At 37.4% G+C, this 25295-nt stretch overlaps 2 protein-coding genes across 2 annotated transcripts; both read right to left on the bottom strand.

Annotated features, from left to right (window-relative positions):
- Positions 1-12703: 12703 nt before the first annotated feature.
- Positions 12704-17280, bottom strand: LOC110891475 (CMP-sialic acid transporter 1). The gene is made up of 8 exons (XM_022139175.2): positions 17020-17280; positions 15100-15183; positions 14743-14957; positions 14546-14624; positions 14066-14235; positions 13781-13967; positions 13284-13361; positions 12704-13077 (listed from the first exon to the last, which is right to left on the bottom strand). The coding sequence occupies exons 1-8, from the start codon at positions 17068-17070 to the stop codon at positions 12949-12951; spliced, it is 993 nt and encodes a 330-aa protein (XP_021994867.1). The 5' UTR covers positions 17071-17280; the 3' UTR covers positions 12704-12948.
- Positions 17281-19501: 2221 nt separating this feature from the next.
- LOC110891476 (protein SUPPRESSOR OF PHYA-105 1) lies at positions 19502-22277 on the bottom strand. Its single transcript, XM_035981781.1, has 7 exons — positions 21796-22277; positions 21553-21713; positions 20627-21335; positions 20416-20562; positions 19991-20308; positions 19839-19898; positions 19502-19757 (listed from the first exon to the last, which is right to left on the bottom strand). Exons 1-7 carry the CDS (start codon positions 22156-22158, stop codon positions 19575-19577), a joined length of 1941 nt encoding a protein of 646 aa, XP_035837674.1. The 5' UTR covers positions 22159-22277; the 3' UTR covers positions 19502-19574.
- Between the last annotated feature and the right edge of the window lie 3018 nt (positions 22278-25295).

Genomic DNA, 25295 nt, shown 5'->3' with positions numbered 1-25295 from the left:
ACAAACACGCCATTGTCTTGCTATTGTTATGTTCTAACCAACAGTGAACATAGAATTAGATTACATAAAAAAACAAAGCTCAACATCTTCGTATACCAAAACAATGCATAGTACACCATAAACAAACGGTATTTCATAACACAAATAGGCATGTAAAAGTGTAAACACTTTCAGTTCACTTAAAAACACATGAGCACAATCAAAACTGTAAGACCCTAATTCGTATTTGACAAAAAGTCGCAGCGGAAAAATCGTACCTTAAAATTTCTTTCATTATAACCCTTAGGTCTTACTTGAAAGTTCATTTTTAAAACAACTCTTTTATAACGAATACGTAAACTAACTCAATTAAAGAATAAATCATAACATGTGTATTACAAACTTCGTTTTCAGACAACCACGTACAATCCTTCATACGACTCGGTCCTTGATCCCTATCCCTTGATGATCCTCATGTTTCGCTCTACCTGCGTTCACCACATAAGTCATAACATTAGTACACATCATAACATACAAGATTTCTTCATGTTTACTATTCGTTCCAATAACTCTTTACGTTCCGACTTTCCATTTGATCATACAATCTACGGTGAAACTCCTTCACTATTCCTACGATACACTTCATTCACCAAGCGTGTTATTAACAAGGTATTATTCGTACATTCTTACAGACATACACATATTCTTACATGCATACCTACACATCTACATACCTACATACACTCATACGTATCTTCACATGTACATAAATACACATCTACTTACGCACATACAATACCACATGCACGTTCAATATCTTACATACCTCTTATATATTCGTACATTAATTACAAGGTACTTACACTTGGCATCTATAGCCCATAACGTCAAGGAAACGATCAAAATCATGTTTCGGGAGCCCGTCGTGGTCTACGGATAACAAACCGAAGCCTACTATACTCAAATCAACTTAGATAACAAATTTCAGCTTTTGAAACATGGGGAGGCCGTCGGCGACGGCCCTAGGGGCGTCGGCGACGGCCCATGCATTATCCCGTAGCCCAAAACACCCGTAGGCAGTAAAATAGGCCGTCGGCCAAAACTGGTTTTCCAGGGGGCGTCGGCGACGGCCCCTAGGGCGTCGGCGACGGCCTCCAGAAAACCAATTTTCTTGCTGTGTTGTTTTTGCCGTTCGTACGCACTAAAACTTGCATAACTTTTAAACCGTTTACCCGTTTAACCTCCCGTTTCTTCCTACATGCTTGTAAATTCGCATTCTATCCTATGAACTATAAATCCAATATACGGTTTAAGGAAAATATTCATTTAAGCTCTCGGCTCATTACCTTTTTACAAGTTTTGACCCGTTTATGCATTTACCAACATAACTTGCTTATTTGACCCAATTTTCCAGAAACCTTATGAATTCATTATTACCTATCATAAAGATTAAATCCTCGGATGCCTTGCATCCTCTTAACCTATTTTCGCTCAAAAGCTCATTTTGACCCGTTAAGGGTATTTGCGCATTTTAAGGTCTATGACTAACAAAAACCATACTTCTCAATCTCACACTCGTCTAAAACATTTCACTTAATCAAACAACGTATTTCTAAATAATTTCAAAGATTGTTGCCCGATATACCCATCGAGGGCGTTTTGGTCAACTTTGCTTCATCCTTTGCAACAAAGGACTATCCTTTGCAACAAAGGACTCCATCCATTTTTAAACAATTCCTACGGCTTAACCATGACTCTAATCACATTTACCTGGATCGGGTCAAAGCTATGACCCGTTATAATGCTTATCCACTTAATTGCTAATCAATAGCAATGCAAATCCTTTCGCGATTCATCCTGGGAATACAAAGTACTTAACAAAACAATCATTAGTCGCCATTGCCAAATGGTGATATCTTCACCATTGTCCGAATTGGTCTTAAAAGACAATTTCATCCTTATGGGGTTGTAATTATTCATTATTCCTCCCTTGTAACTTATTTCTTCATTAACTCATAGTCAAAGTTACCGTAATACCCTTTTTACCCTTTTTAACCCTCAAACTTAGTTTCTTGACATAGTCATATGTTCCGACCCGTGTCAAACTTGTCGAAACATCATTCTTGATATATTAGGTTATCATGCTCTTAATCTATACTATGAATAGATATTCTACGAAAAGGGTGTAAGCTTTACTTACCTTGCATCCGAGTACGCTTCCCGTGCACATAAGTTCCATTTGACTCGCTTCTTTCCCAAGCTTCCATGTCGCTTACCAAGCATCAACTATCATATATCATTCTCAAGATAGTTAGCTTATTCATCATTCATCACAACCTTTTCATTACACGGATCTTATGTGGAATTTATCCCTCAACCTTATAACATGCTAATCTATCATTTCTTATCCGATTTCTTTAAACATTCACACACATGTTTGATTCTAAACATCATTATCATAAGTAAATCATCAATTTACATCACATTATCTAAAACCCACTTCACAACTACATTATTAATCACTTGCTAGTGATCTAAACTTAAGTTCTTCATAATATCATCATGCCTTTGGTGTATGTACTACCTTCTAAACATAAAGTACAACTAGTTCATGCACAATCTCCTAATCTCATACACAATTCATCAAATTCCACTTCCTAATCATCACGAATCATTCATGCATAAACATCAAACATACTAGTATTACATTTCTTTTAATTCCTCAAACAAGAACCCATCATGCAAATCAAAATACATCAATATTAAGCAAAATTGGACATGAATGATTCACCCATGTCATCATCTTCATCATAACAAATGGGTTTCACCCTAAAACATCAAATTAACCTAAATCATGCATAACCCATGTCCAATATGATGATTCTAACACACACCCATTCTCAATTTCATATAAATTCGTGATTTACATCAAAACCCACTTTGTGAAAGATCGCCAATCTAACTTCTAAGACATACCTTATGATCCCCTTGTGATGGTGATCATTAATCCATGTTTATTTGCGAATTTGAGCCTTGAATCATCCCTTGATTTGAAGCTTTTGAAGAATTAGGGCTTGGCTCCTATGGAGCCCTTCTGATCGTTCCAGAACACACACGAGATGTGTGTGTTTTTATTAATTTAAAACATAACTTTCCCCTTGTCCATCTTTGGTCCCTCAAGTTTATACCTTTGCTTGTTTTGCTAAACATTTGACTAGGTACAATAACCTAGTTATTACATTCTATTTTATTAGACATAGGGTCTTACTAACAATTTTAATAATTCGAGTTTTGGGGCGTTACAAGTCTACCCCCCTTAAATGAGGTTTCGTCCCCGAAACCTTCCTTATTCGAATCAAACCAATTCTACTCCTACCCCTTTCAAGTTGTTCATTCACAATACTTATGCTAGACTCTATTCCAGAGCTCTTATTAGTGTCCTTCATTTCATATTACTAGTTTCTAGCACATATCATCCCTAGCATTTCATTCATTGAACTTAATCCAAAAGTATACAATCCTTACTCGCATTGATTTTAAGTTTACGGCTTGTTTCTAGCTTCCTATTTAAGCATATTACCTTCATATATCGAAATAAATCGATTTATTTCCTTCTACTCATACATCATGTACAATCTTTCATTTTATTCGCCTTGAGTCATCCTTAGCATCCCATTACTAATGTTACTTCTAATTATCTTAATGTTTATACGAGAGGTCAACATATCATCATAGGCATACTATTATCATTTATTTATATCAATACTTACTCATAATCACAAGCTAAACATCTTACTAACCTTGACTTCATCGCGTATGCCAACGGTTTGTGGCCCGAGTCGGCCCGTTTCTTCATGGGTTTATGTAATACTTACATTGATTGCTTCCATTGATTTGTTGAGCACCCGCCTATGTGCATCCTTTCAACAATGCCTTGTTCAAATGAACATGGCCAACAAGCCCAACATCAAAATTAGCACTTTCCATCGGTACCTGTCATTATCACTTTTTCTCCATACTTGTTTTATTCGGGGTTTTAAATGCTCCTAATTCTTTTATTCTCAAAATTATTTCATTAACCTTTTTGCAAAACTTCCCCTTCCCGGCCATACTTAAGTTATCGTTCGGGTTGTATCCCGTCATTCATTCCGACTCACACGAGTCAATTGACAGCGTATCTAATATGTGGCTTAATCAAAATTTTCTTTTCTTAACTCAATTTTAAGTTCGCATATCATTTATGGTCATTCTTTCGTCCTTAAATCCGTCTCGCGGATTCATACTTATCATTCGTACACTTGGTTGCTTTTATGTTTGAATCCGTCTCGCGGATTCGAATATTGCATTCATATCCTTCATTCCTTGAATCCGTCTTGCGGATCCAAATTTTTGCATTCATACATTTCATTTCTTGAATCCGTCTTACGGATTCAAGAATTGCATTCACATCTTTCATTCTTTGAGTCCGTCTAGCGGATTCAAGCATTGCATTCATACATTGTTGATCTGTACCGTCTTACAGATTCAACATTCTTCATTCTTATCATTCACACTTTTCATTCTTACATAGTACTCTCAATCTCCCGAGAGTCTTATTACTCATTTCACCCACACGCCCACCAGCTACCTAATTCTAACGGACATACCTGTGACAACTATCACGGTCTCACGAACGTCATATGTTTCATGTGTACTGGCCGGGTACACAATCCACATACTAGTTTCGTGTCTTCGTGTAATCGCCACCTTATGTCCGCAGAATTAAGTTTCGGCACGTGTATATTTCTAAAACTTCCTTACCATACCATTATTATATTTCATTTAAATTTTTCTTTCATTTGCTTAATTATATGCCATTTCATGCACCCATAAGCTAAATCTACGTACCTCGGTCAATATGTCATGTTACATACCTTGGTGTCGGCGCTAGACCGCATTTACAGATCATCCCTTCCCAGCAATCATGCTGACCTTACACATAACATACTGTTAGTTATCCTCAAATGCATACTTAAGCATATTCTTACCTTGGCTTCTACCCTTAGATCTTGATCGAGTCTTGGATTGTACGGGTCCTTATCACAAGACCACACAGGTTTGAGTTCAAGTATTTACCTCCTCATACTTGATTTCCCGCAAACCAGGGCTCTGATACCAACTTGTAAGACCCTAATTCGTATTTGACAAAAAGTCGCAGCGGAAAAATCGTACCTTAAAATTTCTTTCATTATAACCCTTAGGTCTTACTTGAAAGTTCATTTTTAAAACAACTCTTTTATAACGAATACGTAAACTAACTCAATTAAAGAATAAATCATAACATGTGTATTACAAACTTCGTTTTCAGACAACCACGTACAATCCTTCATACGACTCGGTCCTTGATCCCTATCCCTTGATGATCCTCATGTTTCGCTCTACCTGCGTTCACCACATAAGTCATAACATTAGTACACATCATAACATACAAGATTTCTTCATGTTTACTATTCGTTCCAATAACTCTTTACGTTCCGACTTTCCATTTGATCATACAATCTACGGTGAAACTCCTTCACTATTCCTGCGATACACTTCATTCACCAAGCGTGTTATTAACAAGGTATTATTCGTACATTCTTACAGACATACACATATTCTTACATGCATACCTACACATCTACATACCTACATACACTCATACGTATCTTCACATGTACATAAATACACATCTACTTACGCACATACAATACCACATGCACGTTCAATATCTTACATACCTCTTATATATTCGTACATTAATTACAAGGTACTTACACTTGGCATCTATAGCCCATAACGTCAAGGAAACGATCAAAATCATGTTTCGGGAGCCCGTCGTGGTCTACGGATAACAAACCGAAGCCTACTATACTCAAATCAACTTAGATAACAAATTTCAGCTTTTGAAACATGGGGAGGCCGTCGGCGACGGCCCTAGGGGCGTCGGCGACGGCCCATGCATTATCCCGTAGCCCAAAACACCCGTAGGCAGTAAAATAGGCCGTCGGCCAAAACTGGTTTTCCAGGGGGCGTCGGCGACGGCCCCTAGGGCGTCGGCGACGGCCTCCAGAAAACCAATTTTCTTGCTGTGTTGTTTTTGCCGTTCGTACGCACTAAAACTTGCATAACTTTTAAACCGTTTACCCGTTTAACCTCCCGTTTCTTCCTACATGCTTGTAAATTCGCATTCTATCCTATGAACTATAAATCCAATATACGGTTTAAGGAAAATATTCATTTAAGCTCTCGGCTCATTACCTTTTTACAAGTTTTGACCCGTTTATGCATTTACCAACATAACTTGCTTATTTGACCCAATTTTCCGGAAACCTTATGAATTCATTATTACCTATCATAAAGATTAAATCCTCGGATGCCTTGCATCCTCTTAACCTATTTTCGCTCAAAAGCTCATTTTGACCCGTTAAGGGTATTTGCGCATTTTAAGGTCTATGACTAACAAAAACCATACTTCTCAATCTCACACTCGTCTAAAACATTTCACTTAATCAAACAACGTATTTCTAAATAATTTCAAAGATTGTTGCCCGATATACCCATCGAGGGCGTTTTGGTCAACTTTGCTTCATCCTTTGCAACAAAGGACTATCCTTTGCAACAAAGGACTCCATCCATTTTTAAACAATTCCTACGGCTTAACCATGACTCTAATCACATTTACCTGGATCGGGTCAAAGCTATGACCCGTTATAATGCTTATCCACTTAATTGCTAATCAATAGCAATGCAAATCCTTTCGCCATTCATCCTGGGAATACAAAGTACTTAACAAAACAATCATTAGTCGCCATTGCCAAATGGTGATATCTTCACCATTGTCCGAATTGGTCTTAAAAGACAATTTCATCCTTATGGGGTTGTAATTATTCATTATTCCTCCCTTGTAACTTATTTCTTCATTAACTCATAGTCAAAGTTACCGTAATACCCTTTTTACCCTTTTTAACCCTCAAACTTAGTTTCTTGACATAGTCATATGTTCCGACCCGTGTCAAACTTGTCGAAACATCATTCTTGATATATTAGGTTATCATGCTCTTAATCTATACTATGAATAGATATTCTACGAAAAGGGTGTAAGCTTTACTTACCTTGCATCCGAGTACGCTTCCCGTGCACATAAGTTCCATTTGACTCGCTTCTTTCCCAAGCTTCCATGTCGCTTACCAAGCATCAACTATCATATATCATTCTCAAGATAGTTAGCTTATTCATCATTCATCACAACCTTTTCATTACACGGATCTTATGTGGAATTTATCCCTCAACCTTATAACATGCTAATCTATCATTTCTTATCCGATTTCTTTAAACATTCACACACATGTTTGATTCTAAACATCATTATCATAAGTAAATCATCAATTTACATCACATTATCTAAAACCCACTTCACAACTACATTATTAATCACTTGCTAGTGATCTAAACTTAAGTTCTTCATAATATCATCATGCCTTTGGTGTATGTACTACCTTCTAAACATAAAGTACAACTAGTTCATGCACAATCTCCTAATCTCATACACAATTCATCAAATTCCACTTCCTAATCATCACGAATCATTCATGCATAAACATCAAACATACTAGTATTACATTTCTTTTAATTCCTCAAACAAGAACCCATCATGCAAATCAAAATACATCAATATTAAGCAAAATTGGACATGAATGATTCACCCATGTCATCATCTTCATCATAACAAATGGGTTTCACCCTAAAACATCAAATTAACCTAAATCATGCATAACCCATGTCCAATATGATGATTCTAACACACACCCATTCTCAATTTCATATAAATTCGCGATTTACATCAAAACCCACTTCGTGAAAGATCGCCAATCTAACTTCTAAGACATACCTTATGATCCCCTTGTGATGGTGATCATTAATCCATGTTTATTTGCGAATTTGAGCCTTGAATCATCCCTTGATTTGAAGCTTTTGAAGAATTAGGGCTTGGCTCCTATGGAGCCCTTCTGATCGTTCCAGAACACACACGAGATGTGTGTGTTTGTGTGTGTTTTTATTAATTTAAAACATAACTTTCCCCTTGTCCATCTTTGGTCCCTCAAGTTTATACCTTTGCTTGTTTTGCTAAACATTTGACTAGGTACAATAACCTAGTTATTACATTCTATTTTATTAGACATAGGGTCTTACTAACAATTTTAATAATTCGAGTTTTGGGGCGTTACAAAAACCCTTTAAACACTTGTTTCGGTGAATTCCAATAAATAATACATTGATTAATTAGATTATAATCCCTATTTCTAGGGATACAGTGATTCAATATATCAGATTTTCTACTACAAAAAGAAACACACATAAAGAATAACAACTCCTAATATACACAGAACAATCTTCTAAAGCTTAGAATAAAACCCCAAAAGAAAATATGTCAAGACAAATTCTCAAACAGTTGGTGTGCATTAAGAAAACCTAAAAAAAGAAGCAATAGCACAAATCATATAATAAAGAACAAAACCATAGACTATGATACCGAAATTAAGACATAGAGACCCGTCACTGACCAGAACAAAGAAAACCGCATAAGGAGCAGCGCCCAAGCTCTGAGGATTTCGCAATACGATAATCGCCGGTGGAACCTTGAAGTCGTTCAGATCTGGGTGTATCAAGCAGTGGCAGTTTTGGGGGTAGGAGGGATGGGGATTACTCTGGTCAGTGAAAACGTCACCATAAGCTTCACCGTCACCATTAGCTTCACCGTCACCACCATGTTTCCGGTTACTCAGTTTCTCTCCCGACTCTCTAATCTGGGTATACCTGTTGCAGGGGAAAGAAATTAAAGAAAGGAAACTGAAGTGGCCAAAACCTCAATTTTAAAAAGCGACTGGCGCAAACCATCGATGTAAATTGATATATATAATAATAAGAGTAAATTAAAAGTTTTGTCCTTTATGTTTGTACTAAATTGCAAGTAGGGGTGAGCAAGTTTAGGTCCGGACCGAATATAACCGAGAACCGAACCGAAAATATACCCAACCCGACCCGAACCCAAGTACCTAGGTATTTAGATCAGTTCCAATTTTTCATATAAAATAGGGTCGGGTCGGGTCGGTTCTCGGTTCTTTTCATGGTGAAACCCGACTTTTACCTATGGACCGGAACCGACCCTATATTTAGGGTAGTGAATCGGTTCTGTATTTTATGTTTGATCGGTTCTCGGGTCGGGTCGGGTCGGGTTTTTCCTTTTGCTCACCCCTAATTGCAAGCGGTGTCATTTACCTTTAAATTTGATGAGTTTTGTTCTTAACGTCTCAAAATCATGCATGTTATGTCCTTTAGGCTAAACCCAGTTAGACTTTTTGGTTAAGTATAGTCATGTGCCTATCACATAAGGGCATTTTTGCCATTGCGCCTTTCAAGGGGCTATTATGTAAAAAAAATTATTCAGGGACTATTTTGTACCAAATTTATTCACCACCATTCAAAACCCACACCACCCATAAAAAAAATTAAAAAAAAAATAAAATAAAATATGTAACCAAGAAGAAGAATCTATCGTCAAACAACGAGTTAGTACCGGGCCAATTAACGGTGCCGGAACGGCGAAAAGTTCTCTCAAAACCCACGCCCTTAACCCACCTCCCACGAATTAGGTAACTATGAGTTCGATCTTGCCACCCAACCGTTGGTTGCTGAACAAGTTGGGAAATTTACATCCAGGAAAAACGACACTTAACCGATGATTCACTGCAGCACATTTCTGTATCCACAAACATAATCATTTACTTTAACAGCACTAATCAATCAGTGTTCTGTACATACAACGAGACACTAATTAATTAAGATGCAGAAGATACATGGACCAAAGATTTCATCAACATATTAGCGATGTGGCTTTTACTCTCTCCGTCGTGTAGGAGTTTGTGGCAGCCACTTAAACAACCACTTGTATAAGTTTGATAAATCTCCAATCTTTTGCAAAATGTGCAACGATCAGAGAGAGAAAGAGAAGAGAGAGTTTATAAAAATCCTTTTATTTTTTGGTTTTGTACAAAATAGTCCCTCATTAAAAGTTCGTTACACAATACCCCTTAAGAATATGAAATGACAAAAATACTCTCATGTGCAAGGCACATAACCATACTTAATAAAAAGGTTACTGTGGCAGAAAGGCTGAATAGACAAAATAATGATGCTGACTTCGCTTGGTGCTGGAACTCGGATATTGCGGCTGCGGGTCTCAGTTCAAGGCTGGAACAGTTGTCTGGGCTGCTGGAAAACGTTCAAACTTAGGCTGGTGTGGCTCGGTGGAAGTGGTCTGCTGATCCAACAGGAAATTTCTCAGTGAAATCGGTTAAGAAGCTTCTTAAAAACGAAAACAGAGAGGTAAATGGCTTTATTTTTGAATGGAGTAAGTGGATTCCGGCCAAAGTGAATATACACGCATGGAGGATGGAGTTAAACAAAATTCCCACGGCCGATGCTCTGAAGAAAAGAAATGTTGGAATTTCCGACTCGGTGTGTCCTCTGTGTAACTCGGAAGAAGAGACGGTCGACCACTTGTTCCTAGCTTGCTTCGTCGCGTCGAATGTATGGAATGGAGTAAGTTCGTGGTGTAATATTCCTAATATTTATGCGTTTTACCTTCAAGATCTTCTCTCGATTCATAGTGTCATCGGGACTTCGGAAAAGAAAAAGGAGGCTGTTAAAGGTATTATTATGGTGGCTTGTTGGAGCATTTGGCGAGCAAGGAATAACCTCAAATTCTCAAGTTCGGAGGCGAGAATCGAAGACATTATAAGTGAAATTAAGGTTTTAAGTTTTCTTTGGTACTCAAATAGATGGAAGCATAGGGGTTTAGATTGGAAGGATTGGTGCTCCTTTGTAAATATGTAATGTTGTAGTTTGTGTTGGCCCGGCTTGGGTCGTCGTTTTTTCGGTTAATGAAATATTACCTTCAAAAAATAAATTACTTAATTACTTTTAGATTCCTTTTCAATTTAATTTAATTTTCCAGACAAGGCTGCAAGCCCAGGCTGCTGGTGTTCCATATCATAATCTAACCTCCTTTCAAATCAACAGGGTACCAATTATTATTCCACCAATAATCTTACATTGCATTGCATTCTCATATATATGGATATATTTGATCAGATCATGGGCGCAGCTTCCTTGGGGTGGGAGGCCCCCCCCCCCCCCCCCCCCGAACTTTTCGACGCGTAGTGTTATGAACAGTACCTTCGTATAGAAATTTTTAGGTATATACATCCCCCCCCCCCCCCCCCCCCCCGGAATTGGGAAAACTCGACCTCCCAAGCTTCGCCAATGGATCAGATGTCGAGATGTTTCCCATCAGTCACAGTTGGTGGTGATCAATCAATATAGATGTCTTGTACAAAGTTAGTTATACACCACCAAGGATTTCCCAGAGGCACAACTGCAAGTTTAGCATGCATTGTCCGTCCCCACTGTACGTAGTATCTATCTATCTACCACTAGCCTAATTATAATAATCACTTGTTACCTGCAGGCAGGTCGCCGTCTACTTGCCTTGTTATGACACAAACTGCCCCACCAATCCTCCTTCCTTCCTTATGCCCCTCTAGCTGCAGGTTCACTCGCTTGAACTCACAAGGTCCCGTATGCAGGTACCTACCTACCCACCCACTTCATATATATAAATAATACTACTACTGCTATTTCATCTGCATCACTGCAATGCTCAAACTCTTCAATACAGGCATTTAAGGCCTCCTGGAGTCTGGAGGACCTATCATCTCCGTACAAGCAGAAGAAGCACCCCTGGAAATCCTAACTTACTACTACAACAAACACTTGTTCATCAAATGATTCCTATATCAGCAAGTCATAGTAATATTTATTCATATGCAGCCTATCCATCCTTATGGACTGGCCTTGGGGCACAGCTTTCTCTGCAATTTGTTGGGCTACCCTTGAGCCAGTCAGTCAGTTCATCTATATCTTATCTTGTATTTTACAACCTCAAAGTCAAACGTATTATCATCTTTAATTTCTGTTTCTTGTGTCAGGTGAGGAGACTACTTCTTTTTTTTTGAACGGCAAATTTGGATCACTAACGGACCACTGGAGTATCATCGTGCCGCCAGCGGAACCGCCCGATCATATCCATCTCCACCAGGCATAAAGCCTATACACCAATTCAGGAGGAAACCCAATATATATGGGAGAACCCCCCTTGTGAGAATCGAACCTAGGACCTAATAGTCCCAGAGTCTTATCCCACCCCAAGATGCCAGGCTATAAAGCCATGGTGACAGAAGCACCGATCCTGTGACTATTGTTGGCGCAAACTTCAGTGCTGGCTTTGTTGCAGGTGCTTTTACCGTCGTCAAATAGAGGTACTGATGTCTTCAGCTTGTCTTTCAGTTGGTTTGGTTACAGCTACTGCCTGCCTGTCTGGTTATGATGTGAATATGGTTGTTACAGAAAGATGACCACAAGTTGATATATGAAGGTAACTACCGTCATTCGTTTCTATCTTAAAGTAAAAGTGTTAACTGAAATTGGAAAAGATGAGCAATGTTGATTAATGCCGGTTGGTTTGGAACAGAGACAGAGTGAGGGGACTATTCATGGGAGTTGGGCCTCGTGTTGGACGTGCAGGCCCCTCGGTTGCTATTGTGGTGTCTTCTTCTGAAGTCAAGTATGTATTACAAAATAGAAAAACATCTCAACCTTAGTTTCTTTAATTATAACGTACGTAGGTACGTACTGCAAAATGAATGCAACAATTATATGATGTTGTTTGAACCATGCAAGACCATCTTCAAGATGGGAATGTCATCAATTCAATAAGCCCTAGTAACTTTTTAACAGTCTCGTCCTACATACAATACCTACCGGCAGATACATACTTCTTTGCTGTTGAAACAAAAACAAAATCTGTTTGTTTGTTTGACCCATTGCCAGTCAAGTGTCTGCTGCTTTAACAGGGACGCTTTGAGATGCCGGCACAGACACAGGCAAATCTACAAGTGTGCTTGGAGGTGCGAAGTACATCTGTAGCGACATGATGCAGATAATAATACCCAAAAGGAGCTGCAAAAACCACAAGTCTCTTCGTTAATGTAAGTCACATACATTTATATATTAATAGTTGAACCCTTGTTAAAGTGAAATGACAATAACTATGTTGGAAAACATAGTTATAACTAACCAACCACCTCTAGTCACTTTTGTTACCCTTTCTTACTCTCTAGATAAAGTGAAATGCCACTAACTCTGATGAGAAAAAAATAACCTACTTGTAATGTTGGTTTGAAAGTAAAGAGGAACACTGATAAAACCATTGTCAGCAGCATAGCCATTGATGTCGAGTACACCTGCAACAACCATATAATGGTATTTAGAAAACGCACTTAAAAAGGTCAAAAAAAAAAAAAAAAAACATATAACAGCTATCAAATTAGGTTTGGCAGTTATCAAAGCAGGTGATACATCACAGAGTCAAATTGATCACACACTATCATCTTAATAATATATGCAAGCATTAAAGCATTATGCAGAAACTTGCCATAGCTGATTCTAGAAGCTACCCACTATTATTAAATTGGTGAAAATGCAAGTTAAGCTGTAACTAATTACATAACAAGTACTTTGGTCAACCAAATGGCCAGCATGGACTCGTATACTGTGAAAATAATGCAAAATCCTATTAGATTCAAACCGTATCAAGTTATACTACAATAGTGATGATGACAAACATAAGAAATTTATATAGGTCGGAAAAAAAGAGTAGAACCTTCACGATATTGTCAGCATACTTCATTAACCATGACACCAGAAGACCAGTGGAACCTAGATTTAATACCACCAGCCATGTTGTGATGGTGTAGCCATTGAAAAGGCGGTCCCACCAAGGCCCGTTCTCAAAACCTCCTCTAAAGTCATCCAGAAAAAGCCGCCCCATGTTAAAAATTGCCCCAAACCTGCAATAAACATGTAGCAGCCAACCCTATAACATCATAATGACCTTTTTTACTATAAAAACAAAAAAAAAAAACTGATAAAGAATAAAATAACCTACGTATACAGCTGAACATTCTGCCAATATAAGGTGTCATTATTCTTCTTCATTAAAAATTCTGTATAAACCCCAGCCAGGGCCGAAAGACAAGCAGACAAGACGCCCAACATGTACCCCTGAATTGGTGATGAGAACAGGGAGTCACAAGATGCTTCTCCACATCCTTTAACCTGTATCAGCAATAACAAATAAGGTACCATCTCACTAGTAGATTTTACAGGCATCGGGCAGTCGCATCAGTGAACTAGTTGGTCGAAATATATGTGACAGATAGATCAAGAAATACATCAACAAGTCTGAAACTGTCTATACAGCTGACCCATCAATAGAATAAAATTTTACAAGTATCAAGTCCTATGTTATGAATTTTCAACAAATTATATGAGCTAAAAGCGTATGCACGATAGAAAATTCATCAAGGGGAAGACATGGGATTGGTACAAAAGATGCAAAAACAAACGTGGATACTGGTAATAGCACCTGACTTGTGGTTGTTCCAACAGCCAATAAAACTATTGCCATCCACTGTAAATTGGATAGCTTCCTCTTCAAGAACAACCTAAAGCATAAAAAAAGAAATTCGACTTGAGAACAAATACAATTAAAAGCAATTGAAATTATTAGTGGGTACATTTACAAAGTTATGATTGGTAATGAGAAAATAGCAGGGAATTTACCTAAATAATATTCCTGTAGTGACAATCTTTAAATTTCCCATGATTTGATATGTGGATGTATCAACATATGTGAGGGTGGCAAACTGAACATTATTATGGATGAGGTATATAATAGAGGGGATAGGGTACAAGCGAACAGTCTTCCATTCTGTTGTCATTCTTGGAGGAGGGGATTTCTTACACTCTCTCCAGAGAAAGATGCTAGATACCACAAGCTGCAATTGATAAGCAGTTAATAGATAAGAAGAGGTTGAGACGACTGTAGTAGAAGAAGCCAATACTCAATAGTATGACATGAAGCATCCAGTCCACAAACAAACCCCGAAAAAAGAAATACTTGTAAGTGGATATAAATACCTTAAAGATCTCAGCAAGAAAAGGAATAGTTGCGTAGTCATACTTGTATCCCCCATCGCTCTGTGACAATGTTGTCAAAATTCCCTGCCATGAAGTTGCAACTGATCAAATTAACATTGAACACCAAACATCACAAAGTGGTACATACAAAAAACTTGCAGCTCTTCAAGTGTCCAAAAACCCCTAATAGCTAAGGCCTCAACAATGATTGATTATAAATTAACAACTCAACTCATTATGGTATGGTATTACATAGAAAGGTGAATAATAATATCCAAAAGAAGTACAGTGCAGCAGCACTAAACCTGAAACCTAACAGTTCACTATTCATAATGACAAAAAGTAGATCCCCCCATTAATCCGCTGTATTCTAGCGTAGATCATGGACAAAAACCAGAATCAATCGAACAGTAGTACCAACAATCCCCCAATTTTAGATGATTCCGGCGACACTGAACCAGCTGAACTCATTCTCTTTCAAGTCTCTGAATGTTACGTCTATTTGGTAATTGATCTGTTTCCTTTCTTTCTTTATTTACAAATTGAATCATGCATTAGTCTTAATTTGGAAACTTAGATTCTAGGTTTGGTGCATCAGTTGTGTTTCTTGCTATGTTGTCAAAGACGCAAGGCGCAGGCGAGGCGCATCGGCCTCGCCTGGAGCCTAGGCGCAAGGCGCAAAAAAAGCGTGGGCTTTTTTAAGAAAAGCGCACATAGAGAAAAAAAAATATAAAAAATATGTTATGCTTTGAAAATGAGTTTCTGAGCTGGAATTTGGTTGAACTCATGCGGACACGAATACAGCTCCGAAAAGCCCGGGCCCGCGTGAGGCAGTTTTTATTCGTACTCAGTTCAGTTTCGTTTTTTTTTTCTGCTGCGCCTCAGGCCGTTTTTGTGCGCCTTTTTTGCGCCTCAGGCCGTTTTTTTCAAAAAAACCCATTTTAACGCCTAGGCTGCCACCAGGCGCTATTGGTGCGCCTCGCTGCGCCCGGGCGCCTAGGCGCGCGCTTTTTGCGCTTTTGACAACATAGGTTTCTTGCTTATTGAATTAGGAATTTTGACTTGATTTGGAACTGTTATATGACTGGTTGTTTTGAATGATTCCAATAGCAAGGGAGTGTTAGAACTTAGAACTGGCTTTTGCAAACTTGATGCATAATATTTTGAAGCAGATGATTAGAACCTGTCAAATTAGTTTGAGATTGACCTGTTCCATTCGCCTGTTTGTTTCAAATGAAACTGACTTTTGAAGTATGTAATGGTTATATGTGTCCCTTTTAATATTCTTGCCAATGGAAGAAGATCACCTCAGGTCCATTGGTTGTGTCTATCAACTCAACTCAATGATCAAAGACATGCCAAAATTGCCGCTATATTTAGTTTTGGTGTCTGTAAAGTGTTCAAACCAGTTTCATATATGGGCATCTGATTATTCTTATATTAAAGTAGTATCGGATGGGATGTGAATTTACTAAGGGTAGTTGATGGCCTGCCTGCCTGCCTATCTTTGGTTATATGTTAAACTGCTGCATTGAGCCTTTTGGAGTTAACTAATTTGGTGTTAAGAGGGAAGATGGCAAGGATAAGTTTGTGTTTTTTTAACTAATGCTGCAATTCTCTTTTTCAATTTCTTGACCAACATTCAGAGGGCATTCGGGTGATTATGCGTTTTGTAGTCTACTTTTTGGACTGATTATCTGTATATGAAAATACAAATACACAGATCGACTAAACTCAATGATGTCACATGATTAACTTATGGTATTAATAAGGAAGTGACAAAAAGGAACGGATGGATCGAGAGTGTATCAACATCTAGATCCAGACACATAACCATAAACCTAACCAAATGTGAATTACGAAGCAAAGATTTAGTAGGAGGTTATGATAAGGAATAGAAATTAGGGTTGCGAAAGGTACCTGAGAACTGGTGAGAAGAGTGAGGAGCGATGCTACGACGTACCACTGCATCTCATTCTCCAGCGATTTCTTCGATCCTTGATTTGATTTGCTTACACACAGCCCAGGAAGAAGAAGAAGAAGAAGCAGAAGCTCTGTATTAATCACTATCAAATATAAAAAAGGGCTTTGCTTTGTGCAACTCTAGAGTTAAAACACTTGAACGCAATATTAATCAAGACATGTTAGCCCATTTGCTTTGTTTGATACACGAGCTATATTTGGATAACTTAAAACCTAATTAGATTTGTGATTTTTATCGTGTTAGGATTGCAGACGCTAAATTAAAATTATGGATGAAGGAGGCTTTTGATGAAGCGAAAGCCCAAGGCCCAAAAGGTGACTTTTGTTGGCTTGCTAGTAATTGTGCTTCGCTTAACTAGAGGTGCAAAATTCGGTTGAAAAAAACTAACCGAACCGGTTTTTCCTTTAAAAATCATCATCATCACCATCATCATCATCATTATACTCAGTAAATTTCACTAATTGAAAAGTAAAGGTAGGGTCTAAAGAGAGTAAGATTTAGACAGCCTTACCTTTCTACCCCGTAGGAATAGAGAGATTGCTTACAGTGAGACCACCGGCTCGATAGTAGTTTTGCATCAAGCCTTGGACATAAAACACATAACACTCATCAATCAGGAAAAAGACCGATTAGTGCGTGTACCATTTTGCACATAACACTCATTAAAAAATTGACCATTTATAAAAATAACCGATTAGGTTAATTACTGTCAATGGAGGGATCGAGATCATGATTTATAACAACAAAAATTAAGCTTTTGATTTTGATTTTGATTTCGATTGTTTGAAAATCACCTAATAATTTTAGAACAAATTATTAATTCATCATCTCCAACCCAAAGAAAGAAGGTTGTTTATTATTCATCAAACATATTATAGAATACTAGTTTATTCTTCAAAAAAACACAAGTGGAAAGCGAACATGCAACTCAAATCAACCTTTCTCTACCACTCTATCTTTACAACACTTTCTCTCTACCACTCTCTTAGATAAAATTGTCAGCCACTAATTCAGATTAAATCGTCGGAGGTAGTGTATCGGTGATGTTCAGGTGATATTCAGAGCGAGATCGGTGTTCGAGGAGGTGGTGTACCAGCGATGTTTAGATTTATCAGTGATGTGGCCGAGGTTGATTCTTGATTTTTTACATAATTTTAATAAGATAGGGGCAAAAACGACTTTTCACACATTATTAACAGTCAAACAAACGTTGACTTAAGAGAGTTGGGTGCCAGGGGGTAACATTGCAGTGTTTCGTATTCGTTGGGGGTTAGACAGCAAAAATTTTATAGTAGGGGGTAAGGTGCCAATGGGCTATATCTTCAGGGGGTAAAACTGCAATTTACTCTTTGAGTTATTAAGTTTACACAAATCATGGGAACGGACATCTTAATTTTTACTTTGTTTTGATAACTCTATGTACACTCCTCAACAAGTTTAAGTTTAGCTTCCAACTTAGTGACTCAAAACACTCTTGGATACATTCACATTTCAATAACCATGTTGAATTTGACAATAATTGTAATCTAATGCTTAAGACAAATTCATTATTTCCATTTACACTCAACCAATTTCAGCTTGACTCGTTCCTTTTAAAGGTAGCTGCTCATCTTCAATATCCATTTTTAAGTTTGAAAACTCTTAAAGAAGAAGTATATTCGATAATTAGAAACCATTATTGGCATTCAAATTGTCAAACCTCATTAATAACTCACATGCTTATATCATTGGTTCCACTATATAATTAAAATCAACATGTTCTAAGCTACCAAATGTCAATAAATAAAGGGGCGGGGGGGGGGGGGGGGGTCACCTACCTGCTTAATCCTGTTAAAACTGAAAAGACCTGACTGTGATATGTTGTTAAGTAATGGCAGTTTACAATATTTGAATTAGTATTTAATGCTGATTTAGTAAGAATCTTAAGTTTTGAGAGGTTAACATGAAGACTTGATGTAGAAGAAGCTAGACAGACATGCAAAAGTGTTGTGATCAGAAGACAATAGCGTAAGTAAGGCCGGCCGGCCTCTTTTCCCTTGTCAATTAATTAATATATCTCACAGACTTGACTTATCAAAGACCAAGAAGATTATGCAGGAAGGATGGATTCTTCAGCCAGCCACCCATACATATATAGCTAGTGGATCCTTCCTTCCTTCTCAACAAGTTCCTTGGGACTGAGACCCCTGCCTGCCTGCCAATACAAACAACAAACCCACCATTCATGAATTCTCAAACCCATACCATAATCCCTCCCTCCCTCCTATAAAACTTCAAATGATTTTTCACATTAGCAGTAGCCCCATATGTGAATTTCAACTGCCATTTTACAACTTCTTTCTACTGTTAACAACGGAGTCTTGAACCTCGTAATATATATATATATATATATATATATATATATATATATATATATATATATATATATATAGATATCCAGTCTTTTGCTACTCACTGCACAATTGCTTATACCAAGGCCTGAAGCTACTCTTCACACCAATTTAAGCACCTTTACACTTCCACCCGAATTGGCTGCAACAATCATATTTGATTTCTCCCTCCAGCAAACACTTGAAACAAACTGACCGTTGCTCTCATCACCAGAGATGGAATCGCTACATCCGAATTTGTAGGAGGTAATAGGCATCGGGAAACTTTTGTGATACGCAAAAACCTGAATACAAAAAAAAACCTTTGTTACAGGCCCAACTTATTCGATAGTGCTTACCTACTTAGCGATTATTGCCAATAATACCTCATTGGATTCGGAACCACATGCTATATATCCGTCCAGAACAGATAATCCAACAAAGTTCTGAGTAAGATTAAAAGAAAATGGTCAACAAACTCATTTGATTTAAAAAAAAACATGAATAAAAATGTGAAATGCTTGAAATGGGTGTCTACCTTTTCATTGCGATGACCTCTGTAGGTCATGCAGCAAGCATCAGTCGAGGTCCCCTCCAAGCTGGTTTTTTTAAGGTCCCAAAGCTTTAGTGTGCTGTCAGTGGATGCAGACACGAGGGAATCCGAATCCGAAAATTTTACATAGCTTACCGCCTTCTGGTGGTCGGCCAGCGTGCACCAGGGAATCCTAGTATGTCTAAGATCATAGCAGCGTATCTTGTAGTCAGCAGATCCAAAAGCCAACATATGTGAAGAGCATGAAGAGAACTGAACACAGCACACATTGGCACCACTTCTGATTGTGCATGTTGAGGTTTTCTGAACAATATAATTCCTTATTCGTACATTTTTCACTTTATTGATTTACGCCATATGGGATTTAAGACTTAAAAGCTAGAACTGGAAATTGCGTAGAGAGAGATTACATTGTTTAAGCTCCATAACTTCACTGAACAATCATCGCTTCCACTAGCAAATTGTGTAGGGTCCACATGAGAGAAGTCGACACACCAAGCCCTCCTTTGGTGTTCTGTATAATGAGACAGTCCTTGACCAGTGCACGCATCCCACACCTGAGGTCCATTTAATCAGATTGCGTTGTGAAAAACATAAAAAGAAGCGTATTAAGACACACACCTGAATCACACCATCATAATCTGCTGATGCCAAACAGTTCTTAAGGTACTTGTTCCAACAAACACAGCTAAGCTTTGATTTGTTCAGCAACTCAACCACAGGATACTTAACATCAACATAATCACGTAAAAGTGTGGCAAACTCAAAAATCTTTATTTTCTTAGAGATACCAGCAGCAGCAATGTAGTTCTCATCGCGATCAAAGCTCAAAGAACAAATCACATTTGCAGAGTTCAGAATATTGTCCATTTCTGACATCCCAGCCACCTCAAACTTGCTATATCTTAAGAACTTGCATATACCGTTGAGAAAATCATCACTGTAACCAACATGCTTCTCTTGCACAGGACACCTTTCACGATTCCTTAACAAGTCGAGGTCATTGCGTTCATTAGAGACAGCTTCACTAAGTTGGAGTTGTGACCTCTTACTGAAATAAGCAGTTTCAAGCTGGCTGATATATTTCTTCATCCTTGTCTGCAACATATTTGATACATTGTTGTGCTGAAAACGATTCATATCAGTTTCTAACATTTGTATATACTGATGTAGCTCCAACGCATGCTTTTCCTTTTGTTCCTTTAGTGAAACTAGAAAATCAAGTAAAATCTCGAACTCAACATCTTTACTCTTGTCAACTATGACAGAATAAGTGCTCTGAGGGTACAAGTCTTCTGTTCCACTTAATAGTTGAGACTTTAGGATTTCCCTGATACAAGTATGTATGTCGGATCATAAACTTAATTTTATCTGATAAAGATTATTGGACTATACATGTTATGCACCTAGGCTCAAGTATCATATGTTATCAACCTAGCTAAATGTGTTGTCCACAATTTCACAAGTATTAGATGTCCATCATCATTTTAGCAGGAAGGAAGGAAGGAAGCATAATAGAGAAGATGTGTGTGTAGCTAGCTACCTACCTTGTTGTTGGGCGAGAAGAAGGGTGGGGATGAAGCAACCAAAGACATAGGCCAGCTTCATGTGGATGATGAGAAATAAAAGTTGGGGGAAGGATCCGGTTATGCAAATCTGAAATTGCTGCTGAATGCATCTCCACTGATACAAAGGGGCAGCAGAGTATCTGTGTAACATGCATGATAAACAAAAACATTAATTAATTTAGAAGCAGAAAGATTGTTTTCGAGTGTGTGACTGAGTGTGACCTCAAATAAGAGAATGCCGAGGCTGTAAACATTTGCAGAGAAGAGATCATCCTCCTCCTCCTGGTGTGGACAAGGAGCATACCAACGTTTTTCGAGTTCAGGGGTTACATGATAAGACGACGAGGAGTAGTGCCGGGTTGAAGAAGAAGAAGAAGAAGAAGGGAAGTAAATGATTTGATTTGATGGCAGCAAAAGAAAATTGGAAAGGCGTAAATCGGGCAAAGGATTTCCTTGAGAGTGGGCGAAATCGACAAGCTCAACAACCTGTGTATACATCCTCAACCGCTCTATTTTATTATTATCATCATCATGCTTTAGCCATAGCCACTCCCTCAAACTCATCCCCTCCTCCTCCACACTCATTTCCTTCCTTCCTTCCTTACTAAAACTCAAACCCTCCCTAAAAGCAAAAGCTTCACATCACAGACCACCCATTCTTATTTTATAATAAAAGGGTGGGTGCGTGGCCTCAGCAGTCAGGCCTTTTTATATTAAACTGGATGCAGATATCAAGGTCCCTTCCCTTCCCTTCCCATGCTATTTTATATTATTATTATTAATATGTCATCAACCGGAAATGTTAAAAAAAAGTGGACGGTGTTTGGGGATTTCAAATGAAAATGATTTACCTTTCGAAAAAAAAATGGAAAAGATTTGACCATTGGTTTGGGCCACATGCTAACCGCTGCGCAGGAGGGCCTGGGCCATATGCTCCCCATTGGTCACCCACTGGTGCCTGTCATCCTTAAAACTGCTTTTTAAATGTTATTATATTATTTTAGAATAATTTTATATTACTTTCTATTTAACATAACATAAAATATTATTATATTAGTTTTTATCATCTATTTAACTCATAAGAAGCAAGCAGTTTTAGTAAAGCTTAAATTGTTTTTGTTATATACTAGTTTTTGCCCCGCCCGCGTTGCGGGGCAATAAGACAAATATTTCTCTCTCATAACACGTATGTCTGTACAAAGGGCAAAATCGGAATTATATTTTGAACAGGAGGCGAAATCATGATTTTAAACTGAGAGCAAAATCATAATTTTGAGCTAGGGGGAAAACCTAATTTTATTTTTAACTGTGGAAAAAAACGTAATTTTGAGCTGAGGACAAAATCGTAATTTTGAGCTAGAGAAAAAAACAACATTTTATTTTTAACTGGAGAAAAACGTAATTTTAAACGGAGTGCGAAACCGTAATTTTAAACTGGGAACAAAATTAAAAAGGAGTTTTTGAACCGAGGGCAAAAGCGTATTTTGAGCTAGGGCAAAAGTATAATTTTATTTTGAGTTGGGGGCAAAAACGTAATTTTAAACGAAGGACGAAAGCGTAATTTTAAACTGGGAATAAAATTAAAAAAATTGAGTTAGTCCAATAGGGATTGTAATTTTGAGCTAGAGGGAAAAACAACATTTTATTTTGAACTGAGGGCAAAAACATAATTTTTAACGGAGGGCGAAACCGTATTTTTAAACTGGGAACAAAATTAAAAATGAGTTTTTGAATTGAGGGCAAAAGCGTAATTTTGAGCTAAGGGAAAAATTATAATTTTATTTTGAATTGGAGGCAAAAACGTAATTTTGAGCTGAGGACAGAATTGTAATTTTGAGCGAGAGGGAAAAACAACATTTTATTTTGAACTGGGGGAAAAAACGTAATTTTTAACGGAGGGTGAAACCATATTTTTAAATTGGGAACAAAATTAAAAATGAGTTTTTGAATTGAAGGCAAAAGCGTAATTTTAAGCTAAGGGAAAAATTATAATTTTTTTTGAGCTGGGGGTAAAAACGTAATTTTACCTAGGGGCAAAATTATAATTTTAATTTTTAGATGGGGCAAAACCGTAATTTTAAACGAAGGACGAAAGCGTAATTTTAAACTGAATATAAAATTAAATTAAAAGGCGTTGGTCCAATAGGAAAGTGTCAGACGAGCTGCCTGGCACTATTCCTTTTTCAACTTATAAATGTATAGGTCGCCTGGCACTATTCCTTTTTCAACTTATAAATGTATAGGTAGGTAATATCAACAATCAATCATATACGTACGTTTATAGAAGACACAAATCACTGTTATTTTTTGAATGAAAATTTTACTATTGGACAAACGAGTTTTATTTAATTTTTTTAGGGGAAAAAGGAAGGGGCTGCCCCAGAAAAAAATAACATAAAATGAAAATAGATGTTAGGGGAAAGGGCCATCCTATCCTATCCTATCCTTCCGAGAATTCTAGAGTAGCACCCAAAGCCAAAACAAACAAACATACATTGGGAGGGGGACTCACTCTCAATGCCATTATGGGGGAAGGAGCTCATAACTAAGCATGATCACAGTTTTCTGTGTCTGAACTCTACTAGGCCCAAACAAATGAATGAATGTCAAAATAACGAAGCCATACAAATGGGCTACTAGCCTAGTAAAGTACGGCCCATCTTCCACAATAATGAAATCAATCTTCACGCCTTCCTAGACCCTGGTTCCTTGGACTACTTTCAGTTTCAGTTGAAACTAGTAATAGTAATAATACCAGCGCGCGTTGTGGTGCGGGTACATCGCAAATGTTGAACAGATTAGTCCAAGGGTTTGTGATGCTTTAACCATAGGAAAACATACGTTTCGATGTATCCGATTAAATTCAATGTAACTTATATAAGCATTGTGATTCGATCAAAACGTAAAGTAAATTAAGTTTATACCATACATTCAGAATGTATTATATGCGACCCGACTAATTTGAATTTACACCGTCAAGTCAAAATGTATTATATGCGATCCGATTCATACGTAGGAAACATCCAAAATAAAGTACGAAAGCGTACTCCAAATTTTCGTCAAAACGTAGGCCAAGTCAAAATGTATTATATGCGATCCAATTCATACGTAGGAAACGTAAAAAATAAAGCACGGAAGCATACACCAAATTTTCATCAAAACGTAGACAAACTCGACTTTATACGAAAAAAGTATACCAAATTTATGTCGAAATGTAGAAAATTACGAATCAGGTTATATATACTCTCGAGGGGGTTAAAGTGACATTTTATAAATTTTATAAAAGTTAAAAGGTTGAAAGTTAAATTTCTTAAACTTAAGAACTAAGAGAAGTGGAAATTAGAGCTAACAAAGTTGAAGGTCAAAAAAGGAAAAAAAAAAACAAAGTTTAGGGTCAAAAAGAAAACACCACCGACCTTTCAAAATAAGATTATATAAATTTGTATTTTTTTTCTCTGAGAAAATAATATTTTTATATAAAAAAATAATCTTCATAACAATACGTCTGTTTTAAACTTTTAATTAATATTTGTCGAAACAAAAGTTGCTATAAAAAATCTAAATTAGTCATGACGTTATTTGGTTTTTGAGACCTAGCAAATTATGACCGCTCTGGTTTCTTAAAAGGATGGTTACACGGATAAATACAATACTGGTTATATGTATTGTGGATCTCTTGCCCCAATTCACGAATTCAATGTATCGGTTTGGGTCATGTATAT

This window comes from Helianthus annuus, chromosome 13 (assembly GCF_002127325.2).
Source record: "Helianthus annuus cultivar XRQ/B chromosome 13, HanXRQr2.0-SUNRISE, whole genome shotgun sequence".
Lineage (NCBI taxonomy): Eukaryota > Viridiplantae > Streptophyta > Magnoliopsida > Asterales > Asteraceae > Helianthus > Helianthus annuus.
This window is presented reverse-complemented; position numbering and strand designations above follow the sequence as displayed.